We start from the raw sequence: 22,194 nt of genomic DNA, 5'->3' as shown, positions 1-22,194 counted from the left end.
TACTCCCCAGCTCTCCTAAAGTAATTGCCTTTCTCCTTCATGCTCTTGAGAATAAGCTGAGAAACACAGCAAACCTTTGCAAATGGCACGTATGAACGGGCCATCCTAGAGAAACTGGACTACCTATGCAACTTTTTTTAAAGTCTAAGTATCACCTGGATATAAAGTATATATACAGTGTCACAACTAATACTATATTAGTATTAGTTATTAGTTACAACTAATATAATACTATATTAGTTGTGACACTGTATTAGTTGTGACAACTAATACTATATTAGTTGTGACAGTCAGGAAAGATGAGGATGGAAAAAATGTCAGTGCCCTCCACCTGGAAAACCATTGCCTTTTTGGGGCTTGTCTCATTCTTGCCCCTCTTTTGTGTACCCGTTGCTTTTTTCACCAACATCAAGCAGCTGAAATTGATTAACAACCTTTCTGATATTTAACTGCCCGGATCAGTATCCCAGAAGTTTAATTGACTTGATACTATACTTTAAAAGTGTTCCTTCAATTTATTTAATGTATTTGATCCCCAGCAAACCATGATTTAGAAACATATTTTTTGAGCAGTATATAAAGAAATGAGAGTTTGCTCAAGCACAGTACTGTGTGGTTCCCAAAAATGGGCCTTTGATTTGATGACCTACCTGTGGTAGCTGAGGGGATTGTCTCCCAATCAGGGTCCACTTCCCATCTCGAATTCTGTAGCCACTGACCACTTTACCTGTGAAAAACAGACTAATTCATACTAACACTCATACTGATAAAAAAATGATCTGAAAAAGATAGAAAATTCTTTGTTTTTTCTCACCAAGGTGGTGTGTGTGGGTCCTGAAGGCAAATGGGTAGATTGGATATGAAGTATAATCGCATGCGACATCTGCATCTGTAACTAACACAGGAAAGCAAAGCAAGTCAGGACAGGCATCACTTTTCTTCTGACTTATCCATTCATGCATTCTATCAAGCATTTGTGAGCAGACTGAAACAGCTGGCTTTACTTTTAATTATTTATTCAATTTGTCTTGATGCATGCTCAATCATCCAGGTAAGTAAATTCCAAAAGGTTGATTCTGTTCATCTGGACATAGCATATTCCAAGGAAGAAACGTTTCGTCACTCATCTAAGTGACCTCTTTAGTTTCAGCTGACTGCAGGTTTCCCCAACCTTATAAACAGTATATTGCACAATAACTGAAACCAGCCCACTAAATAAGCAATGGGCTGTGAGGTAAGTTCCTTGATCATTAATATGGAAATTCTCAACAACCATTGATCATAGACCATAGATCAATGGCCATGAGTACCATTCACAGAGAGTTAGGGAATGGCTGCAATCACAGAACAAAATGTACAATGTACTGTTTATAAGGTTGGGAAAACCTGCAGTCAGCTGAGGCTGAAGAAGTCACTTGGATGAGTGACGAAACATTTCTCTCATTAAAAAACACTACGTCCAGATGAACAAAATCAACCTATTCAATTTGTTACTTACAAATAAAGACGCTATCCAAGTTAGTTTTGTTATATGACAAAGTACATAAACCCGTAAATGAGACTTTGTCACACACAAACACATGATTTACTGCAGGTGGGACTTTGCTATGTTAAAAGACTTATAACATACCTCTTTTTCCTGGAAGGATAACTGTGTCCACAGACATGAGCAAATATATGCCAGCAATGAATGGCTGCCTTTTTAGAAGTCCAACAGAAGAACAAAAACAAAAAAAAGTTAGTGGATTGAAAGGAAATGTTTATTTTCAGGTTATCGATGTTTATATTCTTTGATGTTCTCAACCAGAAAGCAGTCTTAAAGAAACAACTGTTAAAACGTCTTCTAATTTATTTTGTTTCATCATTAACTGAAAAGTTCATTTATTTAACTCATTACTTACGGCCTAGAAGTCATTCTTAAAGTAAGTCCTGAGCAATCTCTATGGTGATCTGCAACAGGCAAATAAGAGGGGACTATGATATTTATACAGTTAAGCTGACATTAACATAAATGATCAGAGCCCGACCAATGTAGATTTTGGAGAAGATACTGATATTTGGTGTTTTAAAAATCTGATCTTCTAATGTATCAGACAATTTCTTTTTCTTTCCAACACAAAACATAAACAAACATTCATTATGTTAAGTCCTTTATTTACTCATTCATGCGCTGCACTACTCTGCTCATATCAGCTGCTATATTTTTGGCATTTCAAACACAGGTGTTGCAACTGGCAAATTGCAATGCACCATCTGGTGGAGAAATATGCAAAATCAACACTTATAACATGGTTGGGGGATATTTCACCCATCTTTTCTTTACTTTATAAATTTTTATTTATTGGTTGTTATAAATGTTGATAGAGAGGGATGAATAAATAGCTAATATTAATAATATCAATGGGCCAATATTATTAATATTAATAATTAATAATATTGGCCCATTGAAGTCAATGAACAAGGGACACAGAACAGCAGTTTTCTTGGCTTGCTTGGTTAGCTCAAATTGATCAGCCCAGGCTAGAAGGCCAGAGGCTAATAGGTGAAGGCCAGTGTTCAAGAAAGTTGACACATTTTTACCAAGTCTAGGTGGTACCCAAGTTAGATACAACTTATGTGATATAGAGAAGATGGACTGTAGTGCGTGAAAGTTTGTAATAACTCCTTTAGCAAGTTAGCAAGGAAAGCCTTCATAAAAAAGAGAAGGTGTCAAATCCAGTTTAATAAAACTGGCAAGTGGAAACTCAGCTAAAACTTTAAGAATAGCATCTCTGAGAAATCACTTGGTTGACCAAATGCACACCGTTTAACCAACAGTTTTGCCTTGTCTCTTGTAGATATAACCACTTTATAAACTATATATTTTAATACTTTTTTAAATCTGTTTTTCCAAGATCTTAACAGCTGCTTTTTTCCTAAAAGATATGTGGTCCTCTCAGGACAGATTTTATACAATCTAATGCATTTACTGTAAATTAAACAAAGTATGAAATGTTTAAGCTCAGTCCTAAACATGTTGAGGAGAAATGTTAATCCATGAGGAACATTTTTGTGCAGAATAATATTTTTAGTTTTGATAATTTATGTACAATTTGCCAGTAATGAAGTGTTATGTGTAGTGAAGTGTTTCCTTGCTTCTTTTGCTAAAGGAATGGTTCTAAAAAAAAATCCTGCACCTACTGTCATTGTCCACTACTGATAAATCATTTTGGGTAATACAGTAGATATTTATTTAACTATACAAGTAGGAAAATTTTATAGTTCTTCAGACAGGAAGGTGTGCAGAAAGGTAAAGGCATCCATGTAGAGTGACGCTAAAGCATGTTATAGGAGGCCGTCAGCAGACCGACAGCACAAAACAGTGTTTTGTGCACCTACTTCCCATTTCCTAGCAAAATATTAAGAAAACTGGTGACTCCAGACTTTTGTACAATACTGTATTTAGGTTTGAGAGATTCACCACAAAGTTCAATGTAGAGAATCTACAACTGTGTGTTTGGTTGAAAAACAACAGAAAACTAATGTTAGAAATATCAGAAATAATATATACTTACTACACTAGAAGAAGTCATTGCACTTGATATAAAAGATTGCAAGACTTTTGTACAATACTGTATTTAGGTTTGAGAGATTCACCACAAAGTTCAATGTAGAGAACCTACAACTGTGTGTTTGGTTGAAAAACAACAGAAAACTAATGTTAGAAATATCAGAAATAATATATACTTACTACACTAGAAGAAGTCATTGCACTTGATATAAAAGATTGCAACATTTTATTTCAGAGGTGAATGGTCTTAGTGTAGTATTTAAAATGACTTTTCAAACTCTTTGGATCTTTCCAGATTTTTACTTAATTACTGCTGCTTTAATTTGAGCTGCTTAATTTGAGCACATAATATTTTTTTATTACATTATATTTATGTTTCAAAAGGACTCACCTTTGAAAGCACTAATATCTCCGTAATGAATCTGCAGTACAAAGTAGGACATTCCTGAACTTCTTCCAACTTTAAAGCCAACATCTGATAAAATACAGAGAATAGTGGTTAACAATGGACATAAGGCCTCATGAATATAAACAGTAAAAGAAGAAGAGGGAAAAAATGAGTAGCATACATTACATAATATACATAAAACCTACAGATTCTTCTTTTAAAATAAATGTCAAAAATAAAACTCCACCCACTTTCACTGCAGCAGTTCAATACAGAAAAAGTCATATTTATTAACTAATCTAAGCAATTGTTAACCAACCCTGTGAGCGACGTACCTTTGGGTAATTTGGTAGGTGGTGCATTTCGAGCCCAGGCATACATAATTGCTGCTTCATCCTCACAAGTGCCTTGCACACTGCCACAGTCCCTTATTGTAGAAACAGCATAATAAGCACCATTTTCTCTTTATGAATGACCACAAAACAGTGAATCCCAAAGGCAGTTACAGAACAAAACAAACAACTATCTCCAGTTTAGCCATTTGCTGTGGAGCAAGCATATAGAGGCATTTACATAACGAAAGACAAACGCACAAGCAAATAATATTATGTCATTAAGAACTCACTAGTAAGACTAAGTCAAGGACAGGTTGACCATTTGTCATTGAGCAATTCTATTGCCAAATTACAGTTGTATAGCATCAAATCAAAAGAACCATGTTGCATCAACTGCACCCTTTCGGGGTCGCCACAGTGGATGACCAGGCTCCATCTAATCGTGGCATATGTCTAGCATCCCCCTGCCACACCAACCTTCTACATATCCTCCTTCAGTACATCCATTCAAAACTTCTCTGTGTTCTTCTGCCTTTTCTTCTGCTTATCAGATTCATATTCATGCAACATATTCAAGAATTCTTGTCCAGTATATCCACCATCTCTTTACTGCACACGTCCAAAATAGCTAAGCTTTGCCTCTCTCTCTTTGGATCTTGCAGCATCTGCTTGCAGTCAGCATACATTATGTATTCAGTGTAGCCATAAGGTAAATGTACAGTGACATTAGGAAAGACATAGTCCAATAGAAAATTGTCCAATAAAATTTGTACGTTTTTTAGTTTGTGAATACACATTGCTTTTCATATGTAAGAACCTTAAGCAAAAACAGCAGTCAAAACCACTGCTAAGCATTTTCACCTTGAAAAACTAGGGGACAGATGATAGTTATGGTATGTAACTACCAGGATGAAACTACATTGTCAGAATTAGGAACAAGGTTTAGTTTAGCTATTTGAAAAAATATTCAAGCCAAGGACTCAATTGATCTACAGTTCTTTTTATTAGAGCACCTGTCATAAAGATAAGAAAATGTTATCAATCTGTCAAAAACTTACTTAAAATAAAAACATTATTTTCTTAGTTTTTTAAGGCAAAGTCTGGACACAGAGTGAAGTCTAGTTTTTATACCCAAATTTGAGCCAGCACACAGGATTTCTCTGAGAATAACTATAATAAAAAAAGTGTGCATATGAGACAAATATATAAGACAGCTTTCTTCCATTTGTACAACATCTCTAAAATTAGAAATCTCACATTAATGCTGAAAAACCTAACCACTGCTAAAGGGTTTCTCACAGTAATGTTTACAATTCTGTGGAAACGAGGAAGCCTGAACTAGAAGCGGTAACCCATAGCAACAGTTGTCACCACTCACAGAGAGGGGCGCAAGCGTGCTACTGAGGAAGGGCTGAGTTGCCAGCTGACATGCAACACTGTAGGTGAGGCATTGTCACTGTGTCTGCAGGGAAAGGTATCACCTGCCTAACCTGGTTCATTTGGCCTGCAGGCTGAGGATTTACAATTATTTGAGAAGAATACTCATTTTTTATTGATTGTAACATTTGAACATTGTTGGAGCCACCTTCTTGGTGAACAGCAATGAAATACAATAATGAAAACAACTGACATGGTACCTTGAACATCTAACATGCTAACTGGGAGTTATACCTGAGACAGTAAAAAAAAAATTATTTTGTGTGCAGAGAGAGAGAGAGAGAGTTTTTGTGCTTGAGAGACCTCTGGGACTGACAACCTGAATAGAGCTTAAGTGGGGCCTCTTGGGTGGAAACATATCAGGTAAAGTAGCGTATCCCTGCCAGTGGAGCCCCTTTTCCACAGTATTAGGGACTGAGGCTTCCTCCTTCTGAGGGTCGGGTGCCTCTAGGTGCCCAAAGGGGGACACAGAGACCACTCCCTTGCTGGTGGTGCACATACAGCTAGAGGGGGTACTACTCTCTTGCCAATGGGCAGAGAAATGGCAGGCCTGCAAGAGCTAGGTGCAAGCTTGGGCTTCATACCTACACTTGAAGCTGATGCTTAAGTCATTTTTTATGTTGCATTTACATTTCCACTGTCAGTGGTTGGTGGGTAACTAAAATAAAAAGCTATTATTGGTGCACTAAACAAAACTAGATTTGATCTGTGCTGATGTTCACAGCTAGCCATTATTTGAATAATGGTTAGGTATTTAAATAAGAATATAGTCTAAGATTACAGTTTTTCCATTACAACTGAGTACCACCTAATGTAATTAGTCGACATTACAGCAACGTAACTGAGCATTCCATGACATTATTAGTATTCTACACGAACGCAACAACAAAGGGGGACCTCGAGGCGACAATATACTTGCTGCTCTGTCTGTGGCTTTTCAGCAGACTCAGGGACCACGGCAGGGGGGTTTTGTAGCCGTTTCCCTCGGGTATCTGTTGCTGGGTTTCAAAAATGGTGGTTTTGATTTTTCGTGAATGAGATGCTCTCATGACTCATCAAGTGACGGCACTGACCAGCCAATTGGTGGCATGCAGTCTGACGACGTCACATATTAGTACCTGCTTGGATCACTTTAAAACCCCAGTTGAGCAGATAGTATTTCAGTACCTGGTACTATGACCTAATAGAAAACCCTGAAAAGCATGGAGAACCGTGACAAATCTATCCGAGTAGGTAATAATGAAAAAGGGGCTTAACTTGCACTTCTTATGCAAGGTCATTTTTTTTGTTCCTGGGTCCTGGCTTTTTTAATAACAACAAAAACAATAATAAAATTAATTTAAAGTTGGGCATTACCAAAAGCTGTGGGTGGAGACAGGGGTCTGACAGCCAAAGAGCAGCATGTGATGGACTGTGTCCATACTGGCAAGAGGTATGAAGTCCACTGAAGAGAAAAACACTGGTTAAAATTTTTCACTTCAAATTGACAGTGAAGTTCACACATAACAAATCGCCTTATCCCCTTTCAATGCACCAACAGCCTGATTCTTTGAAAATACATCAGACTGATGAATTGGAGAAAGACCATCACCACCCTCTAATTAATTTAAAGCTAGCAATGACTTAGTTTCCTGAAAAATGTTTCAAAATATGAAAATTTATCAAAAACTTTTTAGTGAAACTAATAAAATATTATATTGTGAAAATAAATTTACACAGAAGATATACAAAAGGTAATCATGGTGACACCATGTGATAGCAAAGATGCCTTTAAAATTTCCATTTCAACTGTTGATATAAATTGAACTTTGTCATTATTACTTTGTATCCAGCTTATAGATCAGCTAGAAACATTTTCTGTAATTGCCAATCACTGTAGGTTTTATAATATATAATAAATTAATAAAAGATAAAACTCACCAATATATGCATCTTGCCTAGTTGGAACTGGAAATGCCATGCAAAGGTAAGTGTCCGACTGAAATTAAGGAAAACAATGACATCAATTACTGAATGAGTGCTAAATGGAGAAAACAAACAAACAAACACGTACACACACACACACACACACACACACACACACACACACACACACACACACTAGTTAATACCCCTTAACTAGGTGAGTGGCTTCAGCAGATCCCAGGAGGGATATCCAAGATCTCCGTCCAGGAAAGCGCAGTCTTAAGCCTCTACTAGACAGGACCCTGTCTACTATCTTGCTGTATCTAGGACTGCACTCTGGGGTCTGCTGAAGCCACTCACCTAGTTTGGGGGTCGCTGCCCCACAGAGGTCACTGTGCTCATGTGGACCAATGTTGTTCTAACACTCCACATCTCTCGAGCTTGGCAGTATTTCTCGAGCTTCTTGTGTTACTTCTTCTTGATGTTGCTATTAGAGCAGGGCGATATGGCCAAAAATATTTATCACGATATATATTTGAAAATTTGCGATAACGATATAACTGATGATATAATTGATGCGAGACAAAATACAACTCCACAACAAAAAAAAAACCCCCATCCATTTATTTTCACTTAAACAAGCAGCTGTTTTTTTTGCATTAAAACTATATAAAAATTTAACAGTGCAAATGCAAATTCCTTGCTGAAAGTTTAACCAAAAGGCATTTCCAGTAGAAATGGGCTGACATATCCTGAGCATAACCATGTATAATATCCACTGAAGTTAAAAAGAGGTGCTTTGCAACATTAAACGGCAGTGTGCCAAATAAAAAAGTCAAATGCGTATTTTTCGGACTATAAGGTGCACGGGATTATAAGACAAATTAAGCAAAACAAAGCAGTCAGATAAATCAAACTTTATTCAACTCATTCTTCTTGCTTCCTCCACTTCTGTACCATTGATTCATTAATGCTGTATTCTATCACAGCTGCTCTATTCCCATGTTGTTGCAGTATATTAATGACTAACCTTGTATTGTGGATGGATTATCTCAGTTGTTCTCCTGACTGAAGTTTGGTCCGTTTACAGCATCCTGCCATGCGATTGCATTTGTCTCTAACCATCAGGAACCTTCACGTTAACTTTTATCGAGTGGAAAAGTGTTAGCGTTCATCCTCCAGCTTCACTGTTTATGTTATGCTAACATAGCTGTGTCGCTAGCGATCATGTAGCACATCATTATATACCACCTAGCCCAACTTCAGTAACCTTACAAACGTCACTGCTGTTTAGTTTCTTGTCTTCATTTATGTTGGAAGCGATAGCAGAGCTGTACATTTGAATTTTTTCAGAAATCTCTCAGTCAGAACATGCTATATCATGCTTAGGTAATTAGCAAAACTAGCGAGCTAACTTCTGCTAACTTCCTGCTAACTTCTAACTCCGTTAAATGTAATAAATTCTGTTTTCATGGATGCCTAGATGTTAAACTTCATAGTTACACCTGGTAAAGCAGCAATGCTGATCGTTTTATTAAAGATGAAAGAATTTAGACAGTTTTTAACTCTTAGTGATGCTGCAATGTTCGTTTGACTTTGGGACCTGAAGGGGATGGAGTTTAGGACCCAGATTACTCCCAGATTTACGAGCACCTTAGTCCGACAAATATGGCAATAACGATGGCCGCTTGCATGTTCTACAAAAAAATGTGGTTTGGTGGGTATCTGACGGACAAACACCAAACCAGTTCCACATCACTGAAGTGGCACCATTTTTACAAACCAATTCTGGTTCATCCGTTTCACTCAACGATCCGCTTTCTCCCTTCTCATTCTCCGTTGCCGCCATGCTTTTTCCACCATGTGCGTATGAAAAGAAAGGCACTGCGCATGCGCGTTTTACCCATATTCTATCGCGATATTTCATTTTCTTATCATTGCCTAACATTGTACCGGTATTACCATGAACGGTATAATATGGCCCAGCCCTAGTTGCTATCACTTTGTATCTATCACTACAGCCTTTCCCTCTGCTTATCCACCACTACTATGTCTGGTTGGTTAGTCAACTACTAGTTTCTCTATCTGCATCTGGAAGTCTCACAAAATCTTAGTTTTGACATTCTCACCACCTTTACTAAGCCATACTCAGCACAGATGTTCCTGTATGCCCTGCCTGGTAGCATCTTGCACCCTATATTTATATGCCAGATTGTTTCAGGGTCATCTTTGACCCTGCATCTGGAGATCCTGTCTGATGTAGTGGACCCCAGTCTCTATAGATCTTGTGCATAGAGCTTGTTCCCATTGCTGCCATGAATCATGCGTCTGTGCCATCTTTCAGTCCAACCTTGTCCAGCCATTGGTAAGAATTTTCTATATCAGCCACCTTTCCTGTCTATTGGTGGTGCATGCTGTGCAGGGCAGTTTCTGTTCTTCCTCAGGTTTCTGTTGCCTGGGGCATTTACTAAGCACACGATGAGTTGCAGCCACCTACCTGATGTACTCATGCATTTTGTTTTTTCATCCTGGATAGAGATAATGGCTCTGACACTCACTAGTCCTTGGTCTCCTTTCCGCTTAGTGTACAGTCTCAGGGTGCTGGACTTGGGGTGAAGTCTTTCAAGGCTTGATCAACCTTCATTGTTGCAGAACAGCTTTAAATTGTTAACCCATTTTGTGTTCCCTGAAAAAGTTTTTGGGTAACCTTACCTTTTGGGGTTTTTTTTTTGTTTTTGTTTTTTTTTACCTGTGGAAGTTAACCTTTGTATCATTTTAAACTATTTATTGGACTAGAACAACTTGAATTGCAGTAAATAACTGGAAAAATTGGGGAGTTCTAAAACTTTGACCAACTGTGTAAATAAAATTGAATTGAATTTAACTGAATTCAAATCAATCCCAGTGAAAATCTGTGAGGTAAACTATAGACCAAAGGCCATGCCAGAAGACCATTACATCTGGAGGAACTTCTTTGAGATTGCCTAAATAAGAATGGGCTGACATTGCTTATGAGATGAGACTTGCTAAAAACTTCAACAAGTGCAGGCTAGTTTATCGAGGGTGGGAGGATAATTTGGACCCTGGTAGCTTGTGATTTTCCCATATAATTTTTTTCTGTGTTCAAAGTAAAATAAAGTAAGCATCCAAAATAAAACTATGATGTTTGGGAAAGCTGTGCAGGGGCCTCTGCTCCTAGCTGCCGCCTGGCACACAATGCACCCAATCCCTACGGTGCCTCCTGTGGGTGGTGGGCCTGTGGGTGGTGGGAGGATGGGCCCATGTCCCTTTTTTGGGCTGTGCCCGGATGGGCCCCATGGACCAAGGCTCAGCCAACAGACGCTCGGCCTCGGGCACCCTCCCCAGGCCTGGCTCCAGGGTGGGGCGCCCTATCCGGGGCAGGGTGAACTGTTCCTTGATGTTCTACTCATACGGGTCTTCTAAATCCCTCTTTGTCTGGTCCCTCACCCAGGACCAATTTGCCATGGGAGACCCTACCAAGCGGCAAAAGCCTCCAGACAACATAGCCCCTGGGATCCCTGGGACACACAAACCCCTCCACCACAATAAGGTACCGATTCGCGGAGAAGCTATTCTATTCCATTCTATTTTAATTCTAAGCCTCTTTCTTCAAAGGTGTCTTCCTTTAAATGCATTATTGATCTTATACCCAAGTATTTCAAGGATTATTGTCACAGTGGTATATATGCGCTCACTGGTTTCAGTGATAGTGTTAATAGGGATGGTGCATAGCGCAGTGTTTACATTTGTATGCATCTCCTCTGATGAGACATTGTGAGTGAGTTGGGGCAGTTGTGCTCTTGGCTGGGTGACTACTTTGAGTCTGGCCACAATCTTCATCCTCAGCTCAGTAGATGCATCGCAGGTGGCTATGTATCATCTAGTATGCCTTAATCAGTATTTAAAAAAATAATAATAATAAAACCCTCTCACCCTGTGAGGGGGGTGATATGTTTCTCAAGCATGGGTGCTCTACCAGATGCCTGGAAGTTTGAGGCTTTGGCACAGTATCGTAGCGGTACTAATTGTGTAATTCTGGATAATGACCTTTGTTGTGCCTGAAATCTGCTTGAGCCAATCTTCCAGTTTCGGGGTTAGAGCCCTCAATTCTTCTATTACTAAGGAACACTGTGGATTTTACCAGATCTGTCTGTCTGGAAGTCCTTCAGGACCTTAGCCCCATTATTCTCAACCACCTTTGGTGATGTATCCCATTAGGGGATACATCTGTTGTCTCTGGGGCAAAATTTCTCTCTTGGCTCTTGACGGAGGCAATCGCACGTACTCCTTCTCCCTCACCCCTCTCCCTTATCTTTCCTGCTTGGCTTCTCATGTCTTTTGTATAGTCTCGCTTATTCTCTATCCCTAAGAGAGTCTCCCAGACTTGTTCTCTAAAAACCTAAAGAAGAATTATGGATTTGATCAAGTGGTCCCTTAACGAAACTGACAACTCCTAGGAGAGCCTGATTGTCCTGCAGAGACGTTTGCTGCCGGATACTCGATGGTCGGTTGCGTCGTGTGTCTGGCGACACTCTCGATGGAGGAGATTGAATGAGATCTACCAGTACCTGGCTTATCGAAGAACAAGAAGCGACTACAGCTGTTCAAAATCCCACAAGGCTGGCCGACATGATAGACTGTTTTTTTGGAGTACTTGTTTGGATAAGATCTTGGAGAGGCTCATGGCTCTGCAATATGGATAACATCTTGAAGAAGAACAACGGGAATTGAGAGACCTGGTGACCAGTGACGGACATTAGACTACTGTAAAATTGGAAGCAGTTTGTTCGCACTAACCAAAACAACTACCATCTTCATCTCATGTGGCCCCCCACTGGCGCCAGCTGGATGCTCAAGGCAAAAGCTGACAGGAATAACAAATTCCCCTTAGATAACAAGACTGTGTTGTGACTCTCTTCCCCCTCCTTCAAGGCCACCCGCGTTGACCAAAGATTGTTGACTTTTGCTTAACCGAGTGAAGGGACACTTGCTTTCGGCTGAACACGGAACACACACACACACACACACACACACACACACACACACACACACGTACACTGACACAGACCTACACTCACCCCCCCACCCCCTCCAAACGCCTTCGAAGCTTATGTCTTCCATGTTGTGAGATGTGATGATTCATGTGCTGAGGTGTTTTTTTTTTTCTGTTTTCAAACTGATCTCCCTGTTGGAGCTCAGTCTGGGGGGAGTTCTTTTTTCTCCTCGTCTTTCCTCATGTTGTGCATTTTCCATTGTTATACCTCTCTGACCTGTCTTCCCCGTGTGATGTTTGTGTAATGTATGTATGGTCGGAAGGGTAAGATGGTGCTAGCAAAGGTCGGCAGCCTTAAACCAATTTCCTTCGGGGTCAACCTTCAGGATCAATACAGTTTTACTGAATTGAATTGAATTGAATTGAATTGAATTGGTGGCAAATTCTAGTTCCTATATTCATCTCCAGCCATTTGGTTGTGCCTCAGTATGTGCCGTTTCAGGTTGTATCTTGCATCCTGCTACTCTGCGATGGATAGTTTCTGGGGCAACTTTGTACAGTTTGCAGCTTGGGTCCTGTCTATGTTTGGAGGAGTAATGGTAAGGTTTTCAAATATAAGAACACTGTACCAGTGTCAAGCATGGTGGTGGTAGCATGTTGCTGCAGCGTTTCCAAGAAAGGTGATCATGTATCCATCCAGAGTTGTGCCAGAAACTTGTTAATGGCTACCAAAAGCATTTGGTTAACGTACAACTTGTTTAAGGACACTGAATATTACTGGTATATATAAATATATTTGAGCCTGCATGTATTATATGTGTGGACCAATGACTGTAGAAAACATGGACGACGCGACAGCGCCTCCTCCCACTGTGCAAAAATGAAGCCAAAATACCCCGCTTGTGGAGGCTGCCATCTTGCATTTTTGGAGCCAGAGTCTGCGCAGTAGTGACTTGAGGTGGAGCGACCGAGCGTTACACAGTACCACAGCCTGGTAACATGAAAACTTTAAAAACATCAGCAGAACGTTTCAGTAGTGTAGTCTAATTTGTTCTTTTCATTTAGTAATAGAGTCCATATTATATCAACAGCTACATTCACCCTCGGGAGAAACTAGTGAGGGAGACCATCAGGACCAAGCTGGGTTTCCTGGGTCCAGAGGTTTGGAGAAACTTCTTCCCTTTCTTTCATCACAGCTGTCCTGTGCCAGATGTTCTATTGACCCACTGAAAGAGGCATCATTTAAGAAACACCAGGAACACTGAAGCTCATTGCATTGATCAACCAGGACTCATGATCTTCACCAGCAGCTCCCTCACAGGGAAATCTTCAGCACTCCTCTGTAGGCCCATCCCAGGAGATGGATAAACCCAGCATTTCATGAACACTGTGATTGAGACTTTTGGTTTGTATAATGTTGTAAATACTTGGATACTCCCCAGAGGCTCTGGGCTTTTACATAAAGATATTATATTCAGTCCTGTAGAAAGTTATATATTTAAAAATATATTATCCTCTCTGGTTACTCTGGTATGAATAACTCTGAGTCACTTTATGGTAAATAACACACTATGTGCAAAAAACTTAAAGAATTCCAGATCACAAGTTTGTAGTTCAACATACAAGTGACGACCTTTGAAATTCATCAGGTTTTATTTAATTGTGTCAGAGAAAATCTCACATGCTCTTCATGCAGCTGAGTACATCAAGTGTTTAAAACGGAAGCTGTGCAGGTCTGAGATCAGCAGCTTTTTGAAACACCAAACTGAGGTCCTGTTAATGCTGATATATAGTGACACAGTTACATGGGTGATTAATCCTTATGTTTTTGTCTTTAACTTTATCAATAAAACAGCTGCAGCTTTCACTACAGCACATGTGGTACTTTAACCTTTGTACTGTTTTCATCAATTTATTTTGCAGTTAACATGTGAACATGTTGGATGATCTGTCTGCTGTCACTGGGTGGTGCTGAGGTCTGAATCTGAGGGCAGCTCCTGTAATCACAAAGAGAACAGAACCATCAAACTGAAATATAAATTTTATCCCTCAAAATTGAAATAAAGCTGACCCGTCTATGTCCTCACACACTCAGGATCTGAAGTTCTTCTCTTACATTTTTTTCAGTATTACAGTACACTACAGTACTTTAATCCATAGTTACTGATTAATGAGGAGTTACTGAAAAATGATGTTACTGTCTTTACAGGTGTGGCAAGAGACTGAAAACATGCTGTTCTTTGCACATATTTAATAATCAGCTCTGCACGGGAGCTGAAGCAGAATGCAGCCTGTTGTTTTTACAGTATAATACTTGTAATAAAAGTACAGTAACGGTAATTAGTGACTGACTAGCCCGGGGCGTTTCTCTTGATTTCTTTAGTCGGGGTAAATTCATTCACCTGCACGGTTAGCTAAACGAACTTTACAAAACAAGTTTCCCCAACAGCCGAGTGCTCATCTTAGCTAGCTAGGTCTCAGGACCTAGCTAAGGACGGTAGTTACGGATTAGCTTACAAACACGTTCAACTTACCGAAAAAGTGCAGCGGGGCCTTGGGTCCTTCTGTCGGGTAGTCCAGTTTACTGAAGAGCACCTCAGGCTGTCAGGTTAAAACAGTCCGTCGTGTTTTCGTAACGTAAACGCTGGCCCTCCTCTCAGAGCCTACGCTCTATCTGGTATTCCCGAACAGAGATACGCAAGTTTCTCCGTGACTGCAGCTGCCAGTCAAAGCTCTTATGATGACGTTACACCCCAATTTAACATGGCCGCGGTAGGAATTAGAATCAAACTTATGGGAGAGGAGACCCCTTGGACATCGATCAGCGTGATGAGAACTATTGATAATAAAAGAAAGAATCTTTGGAAAAAAATTATCTGAGGAGAATTAAGAATTCATTTATTTTAGTCTGACCCCAGTCCCATCCGCTAACATGGAGGAGGCGGGGTTTATGAGACCTATACTGCAGCCAGACGCCAGGGGGCGATAGAGACGTTTTGGCTTCATTTTTGGGGAGCTGTCACGTCGTCCATGTTTTCTACAGTCATTGGTGTGGACAAAGAAAAATCATTTTTTAAAAATCAAACTTGTGCACTAAATTCTTTTCTTTTAAAGTCATTAAATATATAAGCTATACAATCATTCTACTTTATTAAAAAGAACAGGTCAAAGAACTAATTATAAGCCCCAAATTACCATGGCATTCATAGTTTGCATAAACTTGTGTGTGCATTAAGTGTGCATAAACTTCTGAAACAAACAACTGATAGACACACACCAACATTGCCTGGAAACAGACTTACCCCAGTTGGGATAACACCAGGCATGCGAAGATCCACAGAGAAGTTATATGGGTTTGCTATTATCTGCTGCTGATTGGTCCTGGACACACATTTACTGGGATTCAGTACATTTTCCTGAGAGCTTCAGCAATACAGACACAATCAATTATTAATAACATGTTCAATTACACCAAAAATACATCAACACAAGAACCAGCATACCATATCATATACCATTCCATACATTTTTGTGTTTTTATAATTAAAGTTGCTTTAGGCTAGTAAGGCTGTAGCCAGACTACAAAAAATAAATAAATAAAACAATATGTGTATATTCTTACCTTTTAGACACATGCAGAGTACTTTGTATTTTCAAACTGTGGCTGTAAAGAATGAATGTTAGCACCACCACACAGGATGCAGGAACTCCCATCATTCCAGTGATTATCAAGTGTAATGTCTCTATGCTGAAAATGTAAAAATAGATGCTGTCACTACTATCCTGTGGAAGAAAAAGTCTATTAATTAAACTACATATGATAATGACTGACATACCTGCCTATTTTCTTTGCTCAACTTGATTGAAGACTAAAACTACAACTAGAGGTGAAGGTGTTCTAGAAAGACCTCACTCATTTAGCATCTTTACACTTGGTCACTTTGCTGGCAGAAAAACAAAAATTCTGGAGCAGAAACCTGGAGAAAAAAACAAAAAACAAAAACATGCTAAATGCAAAAGTGACAGATATGGAACCCAATAAGGCAGCAATGTATAATTATTTTGTTAACAAAATGTGTCTATTAGACAGTATACACTGTTTAATGGACACATCTACCTGGTGAGTTTGATATAATATTAAAGCAAAGGGGAGTAAAGTTTAATGTGAGATAAAATATCATGACATTACAGAAATCACAACATTTCACGTTACTGAAAAGGTCAAGGTTGTTTTTGAATGGATGCAGAGATGGAAATTGATGGGAATTCACTTTCTATACTAGTCTTAGAATTTAAATCATAATGGAATTATCACGGAATGTTTTAGCTGGCCCAAATTGGTTTCAGATTCACCTACAACTACAACATCTACAACTCTTTCCATTCATAGTGTGTTAATTATTATCCAGTAAGGATACCATCGTTCCCTCGAGGGTGGACAGGAAACTGCAGGATCTAGGATTGAGCAGCTCTCTCTGCAGCTGGATCGTTAACTTCCCGTCTGACAGACACCAGGTGGTCAGACTGGGCAGCATCTCCTTATCCCCCGTCATAATGAAAACTGGTGCTCCACAGGGGTGTGTACTGGGCCCTCTCCTGTAATCACTCTACACCACAACTGCACGGCCACTAGCAACTCCAATTTCATTGTTTCAGGTTTGTGGACAACACAACAGTGATGGGTCTTATCACCAAAGGTGATGAGGCAGCTAACAGGGTGCGAAGAGAATCATCTCATCCTTAACATCACAAAGACAAAAGAGATGATAGTGGACTTCTGAAGGTGTAGAGAAGCAAATTTCCCCATTACCATTAATGGCGCTGCTGTGAGTGAGCAGCTTCCGTTTCCTAGGTGTACATCTGGCGGAGGATCTCACATTGTCAGTTCACAGGAACAAAATAGTGAAGTAGACGCAGCAGCGCCTCTTCTTTCTCAGGAGACTGAACAGATTCGGCATGAGCCCCTGCATCTTCAAGACCTTTTACCGCGGTGCCATTGAGAGCATCCTCGCTGGATGCATCACTACTTGGTATGGCAACAGCACTGCCTACAACTGCAAAGCTCTTCGGAGAGCGGTGCGGTGTTCCGAAAGGATAATTGGAGGTGAGCTTCCCTGCCTCCAGGACATCTACAGAAAGCGGTGCCTGAGGAAAGCAGGAAGGATCATCAAAGACTCAGGTCACCCCAGTCACTGTTCAAACTACTTCCGTCAGGCAGGAGGTCCTTGCAGTATCTGGTCCCGAACCAGCAGATTGAGGGACAGCTTTTTCCATCAGGGCATCAGACTGCTGAACACTGACCACTTCACTGTCACTTTATTGAAACTATGACATTTTATGCACTCCATAAATGGCATTTTGCACAATATTCATCTTCTGACTTTCTGCATATTCAGTAATTTGCACATATTCTTTTTATTTCTACATATATTTATACCATTCATTGCATATTTATCATGGGCATATTTATTTTTTACATTATTTTTATATTTCTTTATTTCTGATATATACACACACACACATATATATATCTATATATAGATATATATATATTTCTTATATTTTTGTACACTTAATCAATTCAGGATTTATTGAATCGATATTGCATTATTTAAAAACTAAAATCAATTTGAATCGGGGAAATCGATTTTTTAAACCCACTCTAAGTCACATATGACATCTAACGGTCTTGCGGACATAATGGTTGATTTTGTAATATGAGGGTGTGCTGCCTCATGTTGTTTGATGAGCTCTAACAAAAGTTCCAAGCTAAATAACGCAATCATCACCACAAAAGTGATAAACTAAAATGCTCCCCCACGCCCCCGTTTGTTTTTTTTGTTTTTTTTTAATTAAGAACCAGTGTCATTGTGGTATTTTAATGTCATCAGTCTGAAATGCACTGACTTCCTCAAAATGTCTTGCTTAACTCATAGCCTCATTGGTCCAACGCAAGTACTAATTTATTAGTATTATTCATACAAACAACAAATGCAGCAAAACAATTAACAGCAATGAAAAAGTAGTTAATTTCAGGTGAGTAGACTAGCAGGGCAAAGTTGTTATGTCCACATGGTGTGATCAATAGTCCAATATAAAGCCCTAACCCCTGAGTCCAAACCCTATCCCTAATGCCTTGACTGCCACAGACAACCAGAGATCAGGCGATTGGCATTTTGACTGCTAAAATGAATCCTGCAACTGTAACCAAATTGCTATATTGTTCCATTTTCAAGACCTCTTTGAATATTTAACCCAACAGAGTTGATGGGCATGCCATGTGTCCAAATAAAATGACAGATTTTAGATGACATAGCACAAGACGCACTCTCACCAAGTCAGAAGTGCAGACTTAAAACTACATACTACATGTGTACGTGTGTGTGTGAGTGTGTCAAAACAATGAAGCCACTACTGAATGTCACAGATGGTGGCCAAAAAGGCACCAAAAGGAAGGTTTAAATATTAACGCTGGCGGACAAAAGGACAACATGTACATCCATCCATCTTCTTTTGCTTTTCCGGGGCCTGGTCACGGGGGCAGCAGCCTAAGCAGCCAGCTCCCCCAGCTTGTCTGAAGAAACACCAAGGCGTTCCCAAACCAGCCGAGAGATATAATCTCTCCAGCGTGTCCTGGGTCTGCCCCGGGGCCTCCTCCCGGTGGGACATGCCCAGAACACCTCACCCAGGAGGCGCCCCAGGAGGCATCTTTGTCAGATGCCCAAACCACCTCAACTGGCTCCTTTTGATGTGGAGGAGCAGCGGCTTTACTCTGAGACCCTTCCAGATGGCTGAACCTCTCACCCTTTCTCTAAGGGAGAGGCCAGCAACCCTTCGGAGGAAGCTCATTTCTGCCGCTTGTATCTGCGATCTCGTTCTTTCTGTCACTACCCACAGCTCTCTCTTCACCACAACGGACTGGTACAGGGTCCACATCACTGCAGCCACAGCACCAATCCGTCTGTCGATCTCCCGCTCTCTTCTCCTGTCACTCGTGTACAAAACCCCGAGATACTTATACTCCTCTGACCCGGAGTAGGCCCTCCATCCTTTTCCGGCTGAGGACCATGGCCTCAGATTTGGAGGTGCTGATTCTCATTCCCACCGCTTCACAATGAGTTGCGAACCATTCCAGTGCGAGCTGGAGGCCATCACCCAATGAAGCCAAAAGAACCACATCATCCGCGAAAAGCTGAGATGAGATTCTGAGACCACCCAAGTGAAAGCCTTCCGCTATGCCTCTAGGCTAGAAATTCTGTCCATAAAAATTGTGAACAGAATCGGTGACAAAGGGAACCCCAGGTGGAGCCCATCACCCACTGGCAATGAGTCCAACTTACTGCCGGCTATGCGGACCAAGCTCTTGCAACGGTTGTATAAGGATCGAATGGCCCGTAGCAATGGGCCAAACACCCCATACTCCTGGAGCACCTTCCACAGGACACTCCGAGGGACACAGTTGAATGCATTCTCCAAATCCACAAAACACATGTAGACTGGTTAGCCAAACTCGTCATGCACCCTCAAGTATCCTTGAGAGGATAATAACCTGGTCCAGTGTTCCACGACCAGGACAAAAACCACATTGCTCCTCCTGTATCCGAGATTCGACAAGCAGACGGACCCTACTTTCCAGCACCTTGGAACAGACTTTCCCAGGGAGGCTGAGGGGACAACATAGATATTTCTGTCTTATTGTGGACAGGAACTAATTTTTGGAGTGGCACAAATGATTTGTGTGGCATCTTATTGTAACACATGATTATGATTATTATTTTGTAAATAGTTATACAAAAACCGCTTGAGACATTTTCTGCTATTTAATTCTGGTTTTCATTGTAAAAAAAAAAAAAAAATTTTCCTACTGAGATTTTTTATTTTTGTGTGATTTTAGGTCTATTGTGTTAATACAGTATGTGAAAATGAAAATATAACTGTTAATTGAGACAAAACACACATATTGTCTCAAATTTGCCTTAAAATTCAACATGCCAAAAGAATATGCTGGAAGTGGATCAAGTGGATCAGGAAAACCTTTAGGCAAGTTTGTGTGTGTGTCTGTGTGTCAGACTTTCTTGCAATTTATCTAGAGCTATAGTTCTAAATGCTTTCTGAAGGCCTTTCGGAGATTTTCAGAGAAAGCAGTATCTGAGCAGTATTTGAAAGTCATGTCCTTAAGAAATAGTAAAAAAATCCTATCTGAATGAGGCTTGTAGCAAAACGTACTTTGAAACAGTCTTTTCAATTTTTAATGTGTTATTATTTTCATTATTTCCATTAATGTTTGCACATGTTTCAATAAATCACTATATCTACTTCCAATATACCAAACAAAATACGTAGGAATAATTGACGGTTCAAGACTTTTGCACAGTTCTGTATGTAAGCAGATAAAATTGCTCATGTGTCCATAATAATCCTATTAGCAAACAAAAATGACTGAACTACTCAAAGACGTAAATGTGATGATAACATCATTATGGCAAAATCCAAACAACAACAACTGCTTTTCTCCTCTACTTGAAACATACGTGAAACCCAGAGAATGCTTATTAATGGCGAAAGAAAAATAACCGAGATGCTTTGCTTGCTTGGTGACTCATCATCTGTTAACAGATAACAGAGTAGGGTTGCTTTAACAGAGGAGGAGTGAGAAGGGGAAGCTCTGTTGACATCAGAACCCAGGAGACGGAGGAAACTATGGAAACAGGGCTATTCCCACACGTCAAAAACAATGCAAGGCTTACTGAACATCTTCACATGTATACTATTACGTACATACTAACATTAAGCATCTTTTAAAAAACAAAAAATCATTGCAATATAAGGGTAGACACGTTCTTAGATACATTTTATGACATGACATCTGGTCGGTGCCTATAACGACAAGCGTGTAGCTATTACGTGAGAATTTATGATTTTTATTTATTTGAGTGATTGATTGATTGATTGAGCGTTTGTTTTTAATAATGCAAAAATAGCACTGGCGTTACGACTAAACATATGTCACGCCTGAACATAGACCGGAAGCTACAAAGGGAAAATGCATCGATTTAACGAATCGATACATATACATGACCCTATATCTAATCAAGCGAAATCTAAAGAAAAATGTAGCTAAGGGGTTCCTACAACTTAGTCTACCTTATCAGGTTACTAAAAAGGCAACTTTCACATCGGTTTTCCACATAAGCTAACGCCCGCCATCTGTTAAGCTGATTCGTTTTTTGTCAGGTTATCAGTTTCACTACAATAGCAAAAGTACTATAGAGCTTGATTAAAGATTCTGAAGATATGAATTTTGAAAGTGAAAAGGTACCTGCACGCTGGCACTCGGCGTCTTCCACTCGCCTGTTATTGTAATAACCTATGCTTCCTTGAGCATAAGCAGTGGCGTCCACACTTTCACTTTTCAGAGTAAAAGCAGACATTTCATTATTTATTATTTTCATACAGACTCAGAAAGGCTTCGTCACAGTGTAGTTATTGCAACCCCTGAAACTTGAATATGGGGAATAAAAACTGAATATTTTGGGTAAGTCATTTTTAGTTCGGTGAACTACTG

At 39.8% G+C, this 22,194-nt stretch overlaps 1 protein-coding gene across 2 annotated transcripts in view; it reads right to left on the bottom strand.

Annotated features, from left to right (window-relative positions):
• The window catches only part of pam (peptidylglycine alpha-amidating monooxygenase), a 55,162-nt gene extending 33,115 nt beyond the window's left edge, over window positions 1–22,047 (bottom strand). The window contains exons 1-12 of one of the 2 annotated variants that reach the window (XM_063477945.1): window positions 21,949–22,047; window positions 16,466–16,606; window positions 16,252–16,377; window positions 15,932–16,052; window positions 7,631–7,688; window positions 7,067–7,154; window positions 4,274–4,365; window positions 3,942–4,025; window positions 1,902–1,950; window positions 1,631–1,698; window positions 815–895; window positions 651–727 (exon numbers count right to left, since the gene is read on the bottom strand). In XM_063477945.1, the coding sequence (XP_063334015.1) occupies window positions 651–727; window positions 815–895; window positions 1,631–1,698; window positions 1,902–1,950; window positions 3,942–4,025; window positions 4,274–4,365; window positions 7,067–7,154; window positions 7,631–7,688; window positions 15,932–16,052; window positions 16,252–16,346 (813 nt within the window). In that variant the 5' untranslated portion in view covers window positions 16,347–16,377; window positions 16,466–16,606; window positions 21,949–22,047. The remainder of the gene's footprint in view (window positions 1–650; window positions 728–814; window positions 896–1,630; window positions 1,699–1,901; window positions 1,951–3,941; window positions 4,026–4,273; window positions 4,366–7,066; window positions 7,155–7,630; window positions 7,689–15,931; window positions 16,053–16,251; window positions 16,378–16,465; window positions 16,607–21,948) is intronic. The other variant, XM_063477946.1, reaches the window with a different exon arrangement.
• Between the last annotated feature and the right edge of the window lie 147 nt (window positions 22,048–22,194).

This window comes from Pelmatolapia mariae, linkage group LG7 (genome assembly GCF_036321145.2).
Source record: "Pelmatolapia mariae isolate MD_Pm_ZW linkage group LG7, Pm_UMD_F_2, whole genome shotgun sequence".
NCBI lineage: Eukaryota > Metazoa > Chordata > Actinopteri > Cichliformes > Cichlidae > Pelmatolapia > Pelmatolapia mariae.
The sequence above is the reverse complement of the archived record's forward strand: the minus strand, read 5'-3'. Positions and strand labels throughout refer to the sequence as shown.